The sequence below is a fragment of the Ranitomeya variabilis genome, chromosome 2, assembly GCF_051348905.1.
Source record: "Ranitomeya variabilis isolate aRanVar5 chromosome 2, aRanVar5.hap1, whole genome shotgun sequence".
Taxonomy (NCBI): domain Eukaryota; kingdom Metazoa; phylum Chordata; class Amphibia; order Anura; family Dendrobatidae; genus Ranitomeya; species Ranitomeya variabilis.
In genome coordinates, this window is record NC_135233.1 from 353100767 (window position 1) to 353115117 (window position 14351).

General features: G+C 44.8%; 1 protein-coding gene across 7 annotated transcripts in view; it reads right to left on the reverse strand.

The window, feature by feature from the left end:
* Positions 1-14351, reverse strand: part of LOC143805873 (cytochrome P450 2F3-like) — a 177887-nt gene that overhangs the window by 77296 nt on the left and 86240 nt on the right. For all 7 annotated transcript variants that reach the window (XM_077285606.1, XM_077285611.1, XM_077285607.1 and 4 more), the window contains one exon: positions 5408-5570. In XM_077285606.1, the coding sequence (XP_077141721.1) occupies positions 5408-5570 (163 nt within the window). The remainder of the gene's footprint in view (positions 1-5407; positions 5571-14351) is intronic.

Sequence of the window (14351 nt, forward strand, 5' to 3'; positions counted from 1 at the left end):
CTACCCATCCGGGTTCCAGCACCGTCAGCTGGTTCTCGGCAGTGTCTTTTGCTCTTGTACCTTCTGCTCCCCATCCTGGTTCCAGTACCGTCAGCTGGTTCCGGGCAGAGCCTTTGGCTTAGGTGCCTCCCTCTGGGTATCCGAGTTCCACCAACGTCAGGTGGTCCTTGGTAGTGCTTTCAGGCACGGGTACCTCCTGCTTAGTAACCGGGTTCCAGTAACGTCAGCTGGTCCTCGGTAGTTCCATTGGCTCTTGGACCTTCGGGTAGCCATCCGAGTTCCAGTTCCATCAGCTGGTTCTCGGCATTTTCTCAGCCTTCTTGTACCTTCTGCTACATTTCCAAGTTCAAGAGACTAAACACGATGACCCGGAAGACCACCCCTAAGATGACGACGACACCAGAGACGACAACCACCGTGATGACGACGACCCTGGAGACAATGACCCTGAAGACCACCCCGATGACGACGACCCCGGAGACGACGACCCTGGAGACGACGACGACCTGGAAGACCGAGAAGCAGAAGAACAAGAGGCTGCAGAACAAAGAGTAGAAGAACATTAAGCATAACACTAAATATCAGAGCAAAAAATATTATCTAAATTATAAGCAGAAGAAGACTAAGCAGTGTATGGGGGTGAGTCCGTTCCTCCTCGTGGTGCCCCTGGATAAAGCCTGATGCTGCAGGCCAAACTGAACGCGGACAAATGTAACTGTTTTGTGACAGGCAGAACGGAAGGTGTAATCTTCAAACTTTTATAGATAACAACTACGGGAATGCCTGTCACAAATAAGAATATGATGAAGAAGTAGAATATGATGAAGATAATAGTAAAATAAAAAGAATATGAACAATGTAACCAAAAAAATAATAGGTAGAAGATGAAGAAGAAGATGAATAAGGTGAAGAAGTTGATGTCAAAGAAGCTGATGATGAGGATAATGAAGAAGAAAGTGTGGGAGAAGTAAAAAAGAAGGTGAAGGGCGTGGAAGTAGTGAAACATCAATATCTGACAAAATAAAAAAAAAATTAACATAGTCAAAATCTTTCTACCGCCGAACGTCATAAAAAAAACCAAAATCCTGCTATTCTATTACATTGGGCTAAACCTCTGTGCCTTTAATGTCTCCGCCACGTCCCCCAATACAGCCTACATTATTCTTAGTTGTTTTCCTTCATGTAGAATTAACCTACAAGGAAAGAAAGGGTTTATTTTAATTCCGATATTTTCGTCCCATTGACTTGCATTGGGATCGGGTATCGGTATCGGATTAGATCCGATACTTTGACGGTATCGGCCGATACTTTCCGATACCAATACTTTCCGATATCGGAAGGTATCGCTCAACACTAGTGACCATCAAATGCAGCATATACCAAGGTGATGCACTGTCCCCATTGCTGTTCTGCATAGGTTTGAATCCCCTCAGACAATTACAGAGTCTGGCTATGGATACAAGTTCAAGAGTGGAAGCACCATCAGTCACCTCGTCTATATGGATGACATCAAGCTGTATGCGAAAAACAAATGAGACATCAATTCACTGATCCACATGACAAGGATCTACAGTGCAGACATCGAGATCTCCTCCAGACTGGAGAAGTGCAGCCGGTTGGTAATAAAGAGTCAAGGTAGACAAAACTCATGGAGTGGAATTACCAGCAGGACACAAGCAGATGTACAGTCATGCTACAAGTACCTCGGCATCCCACAGGGAGACGGTAACCATGATGGGGAGGCAAGGAAAGGAGCAACATCCAAATTCTATCAAAGGGTAAGACAGGTCCTGAAGAGCCAGCTCAATGGGAAGAATAAAATCCACGCCATCAATACATATGCCCTGCCAGTAATCAGATACCCTGCTGGCATAGTGTATTGGCCAAATGAAGAGGTAGAAGCTGTGGATGTGAAGACACAAAAGCTCCTCACAATGCATGGAGGTCTCCACCCTAGGTCTAGCACCCAAAGATTGTATACCAACAGAAAGGAGGGTGGTCGAGGCTTGATAAACATCCAAGCCACCATCACAGATGAAACAAGGAGTATCCAGGAATACATCAGAAGAATGGCACCAAAAATGAGATGCTGAGAGAAAGCCTAAGGAAGCAACAACAACAGATCTGGAAGGAAGAACAGGAACATGAAGCACCATGCCAAGACAAACTGCTACATGGGATGTACCATTGACAGATAATGGAGGTCGCTGACATGGAGAAATCCTACCAATGGCTGGAGAAATCTGGACTCCAAGACAGCACAGAGGCACTAATCATAGCAGCACAAGAGCAAGCACTAAGTACCAGATCCATAGACGCAGGAATCTACCACACAAGAGAAGACCCAAGGTGCAGACCTCAGAAACCTCAGAAACCATCCAACTTATAGTGGCAGGATGCAAAATGCAAGCAGGAACAGCATATACGGAATGCCACAATCCAAGTAGTGGGAATTGTATACAGGAGCATCTGCACAGCATATGGGCTAAGTCCCCCTAAGTAAAAGTGGGAGACCCCAGAGAAAGTGGTAGAGAATGAAAGGGCTAAAAACCCGTGGGTCTTCAAGATCCAAACGGAAAAGCAGGTGTTGGCTACCCTACCAAACATTATGATAGTAGACAAGGATCAGAAGACAGCAATGATAATAGATGTGGCCATGCCAAGTGACAGCAACCTCAGAAAGAAGGAATATGAGAAGCTGGAGAAATACCGGCACCTCAAAGGAGAACTGGAGAAGATGTGAAAGGTGAAGGCAACAGTTATTCCAGTGCTGATAGGAGCACTTGGAGAGGAGACCCCTAAGTTGGGAAAATGGCTACAACAGATCCCAGGAGCAACATCTGAACTCTCTGTCCAGAAAAGCGCAATGCTGGGAAAAACTAAGATCCTGCGCAGAACCCTCAAATTCCCAGGCCTCTGGTAGAGGACCCGAGAATGAGAACGGACAACAAAAACCACCTCCATTGGGTGTGACAAGGACACTTTATATATATATATATATATATATATATATATATATATATATATATATATATATATATATATATATATATATATATATATACAGTGCCTACAAGTAGTATTCAACCCCCTGCAGATTTAGCAGGTTTAATAAGATGCAAATAAGTTAGAGCCTTCAAACTTCAAACAAGAGCAGGATTTATTAACAGATGCATAAATCTTACAAACCAAAAAGTTTTGTTGCTCAGTTAAATTTTTATAAATTTTAAACATAAAAGTGTGGGTCAATTATTATTCAACCCCTAGGTTTAATATTTTGTGGAATAACCTTTGTTTGCAATTACAGCTAATAATCGTCTTTTATAAGACCTGATCAGGCCGGCACAGGTCTCTGGAGTTATCTTGGCCCACTCCTCCATGCAGATCTTCTCCAAGTTATCTAGGTTCTTTGGGTGTCTCATGTGGACTTTAATCTTGAGCTCCTTCCACAAGTTTTCAATTGGGTTAAGGTCAGGAGACTGACTAGGCCACTGCAACACCTTGATTTTTTGCCTCTTGAACCAGGCCTTGGTTTTCTTGGCTGTGTGCTTTGGGTCGTTGTCTTGTTGGAAGATGAAATGACGACCCATCTTAAGATCCTTGATGGAGGAGCGGAGGTTCTTGGCCAAAATCTCCAGGTAGGCCGTGCTATCCATCTTCCCATGGATGCGGACCAGATGGCCAGGCCCCTTGGCTGAGAAACAGCCCCACAGCATGATGCTGCCACCACCATGCTTGACTGTAGGGATGGTATTCTTGGGGTCGTATGCAGTGCCATCCAGTCTCCAAACGTCACGTGTGTGGTTGGCACCAAAGATCTCGATCTTGGTCTCATCAGACCAGAGAACCTTGAACCAGTCAGTCTCAGAGTCCTCCAAGTGATCATGAGCAAACTGTAGACGAGCCTTGACATGACGCTTTGAAAGTAAAAGGTACCTTACGGGCTCGTCTGGAACGGAGACCATTGCGGTGGAGTACATTACTTATGGTATTGACTGAAACCAATGTCCCCACTGCCATGAGATCTTCCCGGAGCTTCTTCCTTGTTGTCCTTGGGTTAGCCTTGACTCTTCGGACAAGCCTGGCCTCGGCACGGGAGGAAACTTTCAAAGGCTGTCCAGGCCGTGGAAGGCTAACAGTAGTTCCATAAGCCTTCCGCTTCCGGATGATGCTCCCAACAGTGGAGACAGGTAGGCCCAACTCCTTGGAAAGGGTTTTGTACCCCTTGCCAGCCTTGTGACCCTCCACGATCTTGTCTCTGATGGCCTTGGAATGCTCCTTTGTCTTCCCCATGTTGACCATGTATGAGTGCTGTTCAAAAGTTTGGGGAGGGTCTTAAAAAGTCAGAAAAGGCTGGAAAAAGAGATAATTAATCCAAACATGTGAAGCTCATTGTTCTTTGTGCCTGAACTACTTCTTAATACTTTAGGGGAACCAAACAGAATTCTGGTGGGTTGAGGGGTTGAATAATAAATGACCCTCTGAATAAACTTTTCCCAATTTAAAAAAAAAATAAACAAATAAATAACATTCTTTTTTTCTGCAGTGCATTTCACACTTCCAGGCTGATCTACAGTCCAAATGTCACAATGCCAAGTTAATTCCAAATGTGTAAACCTGCTAAATCTGCAGGGGGTTGAATACTACTTGTAGGCACTGTATATATATATATATATACTGTATATATATATATATACAGTATATATATATATATATTTTTTTTTTTTTCACTCATATGTACTATTATGTGCGCATGTTCACCTTACTACTTTATTCAATTAATAAGGGCTATTTCTTTTAAGACTTGTTGACATCTAATAAAAAAATTTATCCTGGTCATGCGATGATCACATGGGTCTCTAGATCATCACAAGGCACTGCTCTGATAACTGTACTGTTATAAGCCATGCAGCTGTGTGTAGAAAAACATAACTAGGACAGATTTTAATTCTCTCGATGTACAATAAAGGCGAGTATTTACATACACACTGCATAAAATTACTGATCATAAGATAGAAGATAAACTGTTGATCACTTGGGGTCAAACTTCTGGGACCCCCAGAGATTCAGAAAACGGAGATCTGAAACCTCCAAGCTCTGCAGCCCCATCTTGAATGGAGTGTGGGTGTGATTGCTGAACATTTGCTCCACCCATTGCCAATGGAACTGCTGAAAATAGATGATCATAACGTTCAACTGTTTCCTGCACTCCCATAGGCAATATTGAGCAAGTATACCTCACTCTATTTATGAGCCCCATTCTTATGAGTTTCAGAATATCTATTTTAGTATCATTGGGTGTCCCTTCATTCAGTCTTTCAGTGATCAGCATAGGATAGAGGATAATTTGTGATTTTGGGAATAACCATTTAGAGAATATTGAATATTGACATTGGCATACTATTACCATGGTCTCCTATGAAGTTTAGGAAAACTGGATAGTCTCCTCTTTCACCAAACACATCATTTTGGTCAATCAAGGCCTCCTTCAGTGCTGTGTAGCCACATATGACGACTCCAGGTTTAGGTCCTAAGTATAGGGTGTACACTGGCCCATATTTATCTTTTAACTGTGAAAAAATAAAGCAACATAACAAAATTTTAGCATAAAATAGATTCAACAGGAGGAATAGTTAAAGGACCCTCTACACATTACATTGCGACAAACCATATGGCTGCTATATGGCACTTGGTTGAGAGGAAACTCAGCATTAGTTGGCTTTGCAGAGAGGCTATATTAGGGTCATATTACAATTCTTAGGAAGATCCATTTGGGCTGATAGATAAGTCTAGCAAGATCTGATTGATCTGTAGTGTAGCCCTGAAATAGACTGGACTGAGTGAAGTACACAATTGGAGGAATGGGCCACTGAGAGCCATTGGGAGTCAGGGCCAAAGGAGTAGACGCTTGTGCCTGAGCCTGTGGTGTCGCTTAATTAACTTTTTATGAGACTGCTTACTGGATGGTATCTGGGAGAGAACTTGGGTGTGGATAGATACCATGAGAAACAGAGTTTGAGTAAAAAAAAAAAAAAAAAAAGTTCTGAAGAACATGTATATATAAAAAGAAAGATTGTGATAGACTCTAGCCAGAGATGAACCAGTGCTTAAAACATTAGTGTAAGAACTGTATGAACTAACTCAGCGTTGGGAGTTGTTTCCATGAAAAGAACAGAGACTTGAGTGACAATTCTATAACATAATAATGAAAAGATGCCTAAGATGACCACATTTGGTCCTCCTGGGCCTTAATTTATGGTGCAAGATTAAATCTAAAATGTCTTCATTCTAGGGAGTGGGCTGCTTTAATGAGTGTATTATATTCAACAAATATATCAATAGAGATATCACAGTCAAGTTTTAATTAATAGTCTGTGTCGCTCAAAAGTCTGAGGGCTTCTGTGATATAGGCCCCCCTATTCATTATTACTACTTGTAATAGCTTTGCGATTGGTTGTTGTTTATTTAAATACTGCCTCTTTGTCACCACTAATAAACTGCCCACCCGATGAAGACGGTGTTATCCGTTGAAATGCGTTGTGGTTCAAATACAACCTGGTGTTCGAGTCTTCTTTCTGTGCTCCTGAGACCGATCTTCATTTTCCCTGCTATCGCGTCCTCTACTGGAGGTGTTCGGCTGGAAGCTGCAGGGGACTCTGCACCTTTTCTTCCCTCTCCCCTCTGTCTGGGTCTACCTCCTGACGCTCCACTACTAAATTGCTTTTTACTATAATTAATTCTAGAAAAAGCATATCGGATTCCCACAGTAAGACACAGCTTGAGACCCTGAGCAGAAGACAGAAGCGGTTTATTACGGCTTCTGTCTTTCATTTTACTGGCCACATAGAGCTCAATAAGCACTAAGTGGTAAATAAATTAATTGGCTCTGTTTATGCTTCTATTAGATCATGTGATCTGGCACAGTGAACCTGGCAAAGCAGAACTATAAAACATCTGGGGAAAAAAATTATAAAAAGTAAAAAGTTCCCATCATCAAAACCTTGGATTTTCTCTAGTCACCTTCCACGACAGCATAGGAGGATGTCTCCATTCCCTAATGGGGGACAGGAAGCAGAAAGAGGTTAAAAGGCCCCTCCTACCTCCAAATCGCCAGTGTCTTTCCTGCCCCCCTTGGGGCATGGAGAGGTTATTCTATGCTGCATGGCCGGTGACCGCGGTTGTGAAGAAACCAGATTGTATCTTAATTTCCCAGACAACCATATTTTGCAAAAACAAAAGAACTGGCTTTTTATCTGTATATTGGCTTGTGAATTTAAGTGTTTATGTCTGGTGGGTCAAGAATACAGGCTTGCCCACTGATATACTATCTAACATACCATGTAAGTCTGTAATAGTGACTGTACATTGAGTGGGTTAAGCTTTGTTTATTGATGTGTGCTTATTTGCTAATAGTGCTACTTAATCCCATCACCATTGTTTACCTTATCTTGATGTTGGACTGAAAGACCCTGGGTAATTCTAAAAATAGCTTACATGCCTTGGGTATAAAATGACTCAGAGATCACATCCTGGAGTCTGTAGTAATACAGAGCTACCAGCCAGACATTCTGCAACCCACCCAACAGACGAGAAAGGACTGCAGCCAATTCATCATGGCAACATCACAAGGGACACTGATCTAGGATTCTATAGGATACAACCTAAGGGTTTTTGGCTCCGGTTGTAAGGACACAGATCTGATCGAATGACCATCTCTGCACCATGGATATGTTTGGAGAAAGCCAGGGTTGGGACCCGCTGGTCGCCTGGCTCCATGGAGATGGTCAGATAAGCCAGGTGGTGACCTCGTGTCAACTGGCTTTGGACCTTGTATGGACTCTATGGACAGTTCTTGGTAACCTCCCTATGCTTGTCATTACCACTTCTCTGTGCGTTCATCCACAGATGGAGTAGTGACACTGGGAGCTCTGACATCATATCAACTGGCTTTGGACCTTGTATGGACTCTATGGACAGTTCTTGGTCATCTCCCTATACTTGTCATTACCCCTTCTCTGTGCGTTCATCAACAGATGGAGTAGCGACCCTGGGAGCTCTGACATCATGTCATACTGGAAATACATGGAGACGCAGTGATCTTTTATATGCGCCCATGTGACCCTGGGAGCTCTGACATCATGTCATACTGGAAATACGTGGAGACGCAGTGATATTTTATATGCGCCCATGTAACCAAACCATTCCAGCCATGGTGAGATTGTTCTGTTTGCTATTGTGTGTTGTGGTTCAATAAAGTATTGCCACACTGTTTTACCTTAACCCTGTGTTGTCTTTGTAGTGTATTGCCCATGGGGAGATAGAATGGGCATTCAGTGGTATGAGCCATGGTCCATGCAGTCTTGCTAAAGACAGCTGGGCCAGCGGACGAGAGCACCCACTGACCCCGTTTCTCCACAGCGGTCTACCTGTATTTTCAACCGGGCAGTGGTGGTCATGGGTTCTGACTTCCTCCACATGATGCACTGCTCCCACCTCCTCTGGACTCGGGACCTGTCCTGGCCCACCTGTGCCTCATTAAGGTAAAGCAAGCCAGTGATCCCCGGCGGTGTCCTCCTGAGCTCACCACCATTTTCCTCATCCTCCTGCGGTCTTGGCTTCTCCTGGAAGTGACGTCAGCAATTCTCTTGCGTCACTTCCGGTTTCTGTGTTCCACGCTATGGAACGCACACACTTCCTCGTGTGGTCTTGTTCTGGCTTCCGGGCCTCTAGGCACCGCAGATGGCGCCGCCTGACGTGGAGGCCTGCCTTTGTACCTGAAGAAGAGGAGGGGACTAATTTCACATGCGCTGGGGGCTGGGTTTATTGCTACATAAACCAGCTCGAAGACACCTCCAGGTAAGACTGATCCCTTCAGTATGGATGGTGCTTCCTGCCCTGCATCTGTAGAGCCCAGCACTGCCCCAGTTCCAGTAAGTCTGTCGCGGGGTGAGTCCAAGCCCAGGGTAATAGGGGCCCCTTAAGTTCCTGACTCCACTCTCCCTCTATTTTAGGGAGACAAGTCTGCCCAGAAAAACCCGGCCAGAAAAACAGCAAAATGTGCAATCTGCAGTTTGAAGCTTCCCTCCTTATGGGAGAAGAAACTGTGTCAAGCCTGCATGGACAAGATCGGTAGAGCCGAGCAGCCTTCCCTGATTGAAAAAATCTGTACGCTTGTCAGAAGTGAAGTACAATCTTCCTCAGCTGCCTTCAATACTCCTATGCCTCCTCCCTACAGAATCCTTCTCCTTCTAAAAAAAGGAGGATTCAAACTGAGGATTCTGACTCTGATTCTAACCATTCCTATTCTTCCTCCTTGGAAATATGGGGAGAACCTTCAAGTTATAAAATTTCTGAAGCAAGAAAATATTTTTTCTCCTCGGATTACATTGATGAACTAGTAATGGCCGTGCACAGCACTATAGGGCTGCAGGAGGAACCTATATCTCAAACTATACAAGATGAAATGTTTGGAGAATTGAAGTCAGAAAAGCGATTGGGGTTCCCAGTACACCAAAACATCATAGACATGATATCTCAGGAGTGGGAATGCCCAGAGAAACGTCTAGTCACACCATCTGAAATGAGACACAGGTTTCTCTTAGAGGCAGGTTCTCCTTCCTGGGATGTGCCAAGGGTCGACACACAGGTGGCGAGAGTGGCTAAGAAAACTTTGCTCCCCTTTGAAGACTCCTCTCAGCTGAGGGATCCATTAGATAGGAAAATGGAGAGTCTATTAAAGAAATCCTGGGAAACATCCACCTCTGGATTAAAATCTAACATCGTAGGTACCTGTGTCGCTAGAGCCCTTTCTCGTTGGATAGATGAGCTAGAAAAGCACATTTCTCAGAGCACATCAAGGAGAGAACTGCTTGATTCTCTACCCATGCTTCAAAAGGCTTCGGCCTTTCTCTCAGATGCCATGGAGTCTATTAGGATTGCGGGTAGATCTCTAGTCCAATCCAAGGAAGAAGAGCCCTCTGGCTTAAGATGTGGAGTGGTGATGTCACCTCCAAAATTAAGCTGTGCTCAAATACCCTTTAAAGGTGACTATCTATTTGGCTCCTCTCTAGATGAAATTCTAGAAAAGGCCACAGATAGCAAAAAGGCCCTTCCAGAGCAAAAGCCTATCAGGAGGCAGTTTTTTCGTGCCCCCAGTCAAATACCCCTCAAACAAGAGGTAAAGGAAAAACGGGGAGATGGAGCTATGCCAAAGTGAGGGGAAAAAATATCCTCATTCCCCAACAGCAGCAGCAACAGCAGCAGGAGAAATGACTCCGTCCCGGTGGGGGGGAGGCTCGCAAGATTCATTCATCACTGGCGGGCCATGTCCGAATGTCAGTGGATCCACAATATAATACAAGAGGGCCTTCTGATAGAATTCTTATCCCCCCCTCTTGGAATCTGAGGGTTACCTCCTCGTCATCTCAGAGAGCCTTCTCAATGATGATGACAGGCCTGAGGGACCTGCTAAAATCAAACGCAATTTCTCAGACACCCCCAGAAGAATGGGGTGTAGGACACTATTCCCGATTATTCCTGGTAAAAAACAGGGGAACCAAGAGTCATAATAAACCTGAAAGATCTGAATTGTCATATTGTATACCGCAGATTCAAGATGGAATCGGTGAAATCGGCCATTCCCCTAATAGGTCCTGGGTTTTTTATTGTAACAATAGACCTAAAAGACGCTTACTTTCACGTACCCATTCACCCCCATCACAGGAAGTATCTCAGGTTTGCGATTCAATTCAATCAGCATGTGAGACACTTTCAATTCAACATGCTCCCTTTTGGAATCTCTTCAGCCCCAAGAGTTTTCTCAAGGATAATGGTGGAGACAGTGTCTCATATCCGCAGACAGGGAATCTGTATCATCCCTTACCTGGACGATCTGCTTCTGATAGCCCCTTCAGCTCAGGTTCCCACCAATCATGTTACGAGAACCCCGGACATTCTCAAAACATTAGGGTGGTTCCCAAATCTAAAAAAATCCCAATTACAACCTTCCAAAACAAGAAGGTTCCTGGGAGTTCTGCTGGACTCAGTAAAACAGAAGTCCTTTCTCCCGGAAGACCATCTTCGGGCCTTAACTGTTATGAACTGGTGGTTTAGGAGCAACATGGGATGTGCTCTGGAGGAGGTGGTACCTGTACTGACCGCAGTTCCTGAGCTTAACACAACACTAGAAGTAGCCGTGGGATGTTCCTGTCACTCCCTAGACACCTCGTCACAGCCGGAGGACTAACTACCCCTAAAGATAGAAACAGGAAAGCTATCTTGCCTCAGAGAAAATCCCCAAAGGATAGACAGCCCCCCACAAATATTGACTGTGAGTGGAGAGGGAGATGACATACACAGAATGAAACCAGGATGTAGCAAAGGAGGCCACTCTAGCTAGATAGATAGAACAGGACAGAATACTGTGCGGTCAGTATTAAAAACTAGAAAAATCCACCACAGAGTTTACAAAAATCTCCACACCTGACTAAAGGTGTGGAGGGTAAATCTGCTTCCCAGAGCTTCCAGCTTAACTGAATAAATCCATACTGACAAGCTGGACTAGAAAAAACATAGAAAGTGCAGAAAGATTAAGTCCACAACAAGTGGACTGCAAAAGAACAAAGCAAGGACTTATCTTTGCTGAACTGGTCAGAATATCAGGGAAATCCAAGCAGAGATGTGAATCCAACCAGGAACCATTGCCAACTGGCACAGGCTGAAGGATAGAACCAGGTTAAATAGCCGAGCCAGAAAGACAATCAGTGGAAGCAGCTGCAATCCAAGGAGCAGCCGTACCACTTAAAACCACCTGAGGGAGCCCAAGAGCAGAAGTCACAAAAGTGCCACTTACAACCACCGGAGGGAGCCCAAGAGCGGAATTCACAACAGTACCCCCCCTTGAGGAGGGGACACCGAACCCACATCAGAGCCCCCAGGCCGATCAGGACGAGCCAAGTGAAAAGCACGAACCAAATCGGCGGCATGGACATCGGAGGCAACAATCCAAGAATTATCCTCCTGGCCATAACCCTTCCACTTGACAAGATACTGAAGCCTCAGCCTTGAAAAACGAGAATCCAAAATTTTCTCAACCACATATTCCAACTCCCCCTCAACCAACACCGGGGCAGGAGGATCAACCGAGGGAACAACGGGCACCACATATCTCCGCGACAAAGATCTATGGAAAACATTATGGATGGCAAAAGAGGCTGGAAGGGCCAAACGAAAAGACACTGGATTGATAGTCTCAGAAATCTTATAAGGGCCAATAAACCGAGGCTTGAACTTAGGGGAAGAGACCTTCATAGGAACATGACGAGAAGATAACCAGACTAAATCCCCCACCCAAAGCCGGGGACCAACACACCGACGGCGGTTAGCAAAACGTTGAGCCTTTTCCTGAGACAACGTCAAATTGTCTACCACATGAGTCCAAATCTGCTGTAACCTGTCCACCACAGAATCCACACCAGGACAATCAGAAGGCTCAACCTTCCCCGAAGAAAAATGAGGATGAAAACCAAAATTACAAAAGAAAGGCGAAACCAAAGTAGCCGAACTAGCCCGATTATTAAGGGCAAACTCGGCCAACGGCAAGAAAGCCACCCAATCATCCTGATCAGTAGACACAAAGCATCTCAAATAGGTTTCCAAGGTCTGATTAGTTCGCTCAGTTTGGCCATTTGTCTGAGGATGAAACTCCGAAGAAAAAGACAAATCAATGCCCATCCTAGCACAAAAGGCCTGCCAAAACCTAGAAACAAACTGGGAACCTCTGTCAGGCACAATATTCTCCGGAATGCCATGCAAACGAACCACATGCTGTAAAAACAATGGAACCAAATCAGAGGAGGAAGGCAATTTAGGCAAAGGTACCAAATGGACCATTTTAGAGAACCTGTCACAAACCACCCAGATAACAGACATCTTCTGGGAAACAGGAAGATTCGAAATAAAATCCATGGAAATGTGCGTCCAGGGCCTCTCAGGGACCGGCAAGGGCAAAAGCAACCCACTAGCGCGAGAACAGCAAGGCTTGGCCCGGGCACAAGTCCCACAGGACTGCACAAAAGAACGCACATCCCGCGACAAGGAAGGCCACCAAAAGGACCTAGCAACCAAATCTCTGATACCAAAAATCCCAGGATGACCAGCCAACACTGAACAATGAAGCTCAGAAATTACCTTACTAGTCGATCTATCAGGAACAAACAGCTTCCCCACTGGACAGCGGACAGGTTTATCAGCCTGAAATTCCTGAAGCACCCGCCGTAAATCAGGGGAGATGGCAGAAAGAATCACCCCTTCTTTAAGAATGCCAACCGGCTCAAGGACTCCAGGAGAAACAGGCAAAAAACTCCTAGAGAGGGCATCAGCCTTAACATTCTTAGATCCCGGAAGATACGAGACCACAAAATCAAAACGGGAGAAAAACAGGGACCATCGAGCCTGTCTAAGGTTCAGCCGCTTGGCCGACTCGAGGTAAATCAGATTCTTATGATCGGTCAAGACCACAACGCGGTGCTTGGCTCCCTCAAGCCAATGTCGCCACTCCTCAAATGCCCACTTCATAGCCAACAGCTCCCGATTGCCAACGTCATAATTGCGCTCCGCAGGCGAAAACTTTCTGGAAAAAAAAGCACACGGTTTCATCAAAGAACCATCAGAATTCCTCTGAGACAAAACGGCCCCTGCACTAATCTCAGAAGCGTCAACCTCAACCGGAAAAGGAAGAGAAACATCCGGCTGACGCAACACAGGGGCAGAAGTAAATCGGCGTTTAAGCTCCTGAAAGGCCTCAACAGCCGCAGAGGACCAATTTGTCACATCAGCGCCTTTCTTCGTCAAATCGGTCAGGGGTTTAACCACACTGGAAAAGTTGGCAATGAAACGGTGATAAAAATTAGCAAAGCCCAAAAATTTCTGAAGGCTCTTCACCGATGTGGGTTGAATCCAGTCATGAATGGCTTGGACCTTAACAGGATCCATTTCTATAGACGAGGGAGAAAAAATAAAACCCAAAAAAGAGACCTTCTGAACTCCAAATAGGCACTTAGACCCCTTCACAAATAAAGCATTATCACGAAGGATCTGGAATACCATCCTGACCTGCTTCACATGAGACTCCCAATCATCGGAAAAAATCAAAATATCATCCAAATACACAATCATGAATTTATCAAGATAATTGCGGAAAATATCATGCATGAAGGACTGAAATACAGAAGGAGCATTAGAAAGCCCGAAAGGCATCACAAGGTATTCAAAATGGCCTTCGGGCATATTAAATGCAGTTTTCCATTCGTCACCCTGTTTAATACGAACAAGATTATATGCCCCTCGAAGGT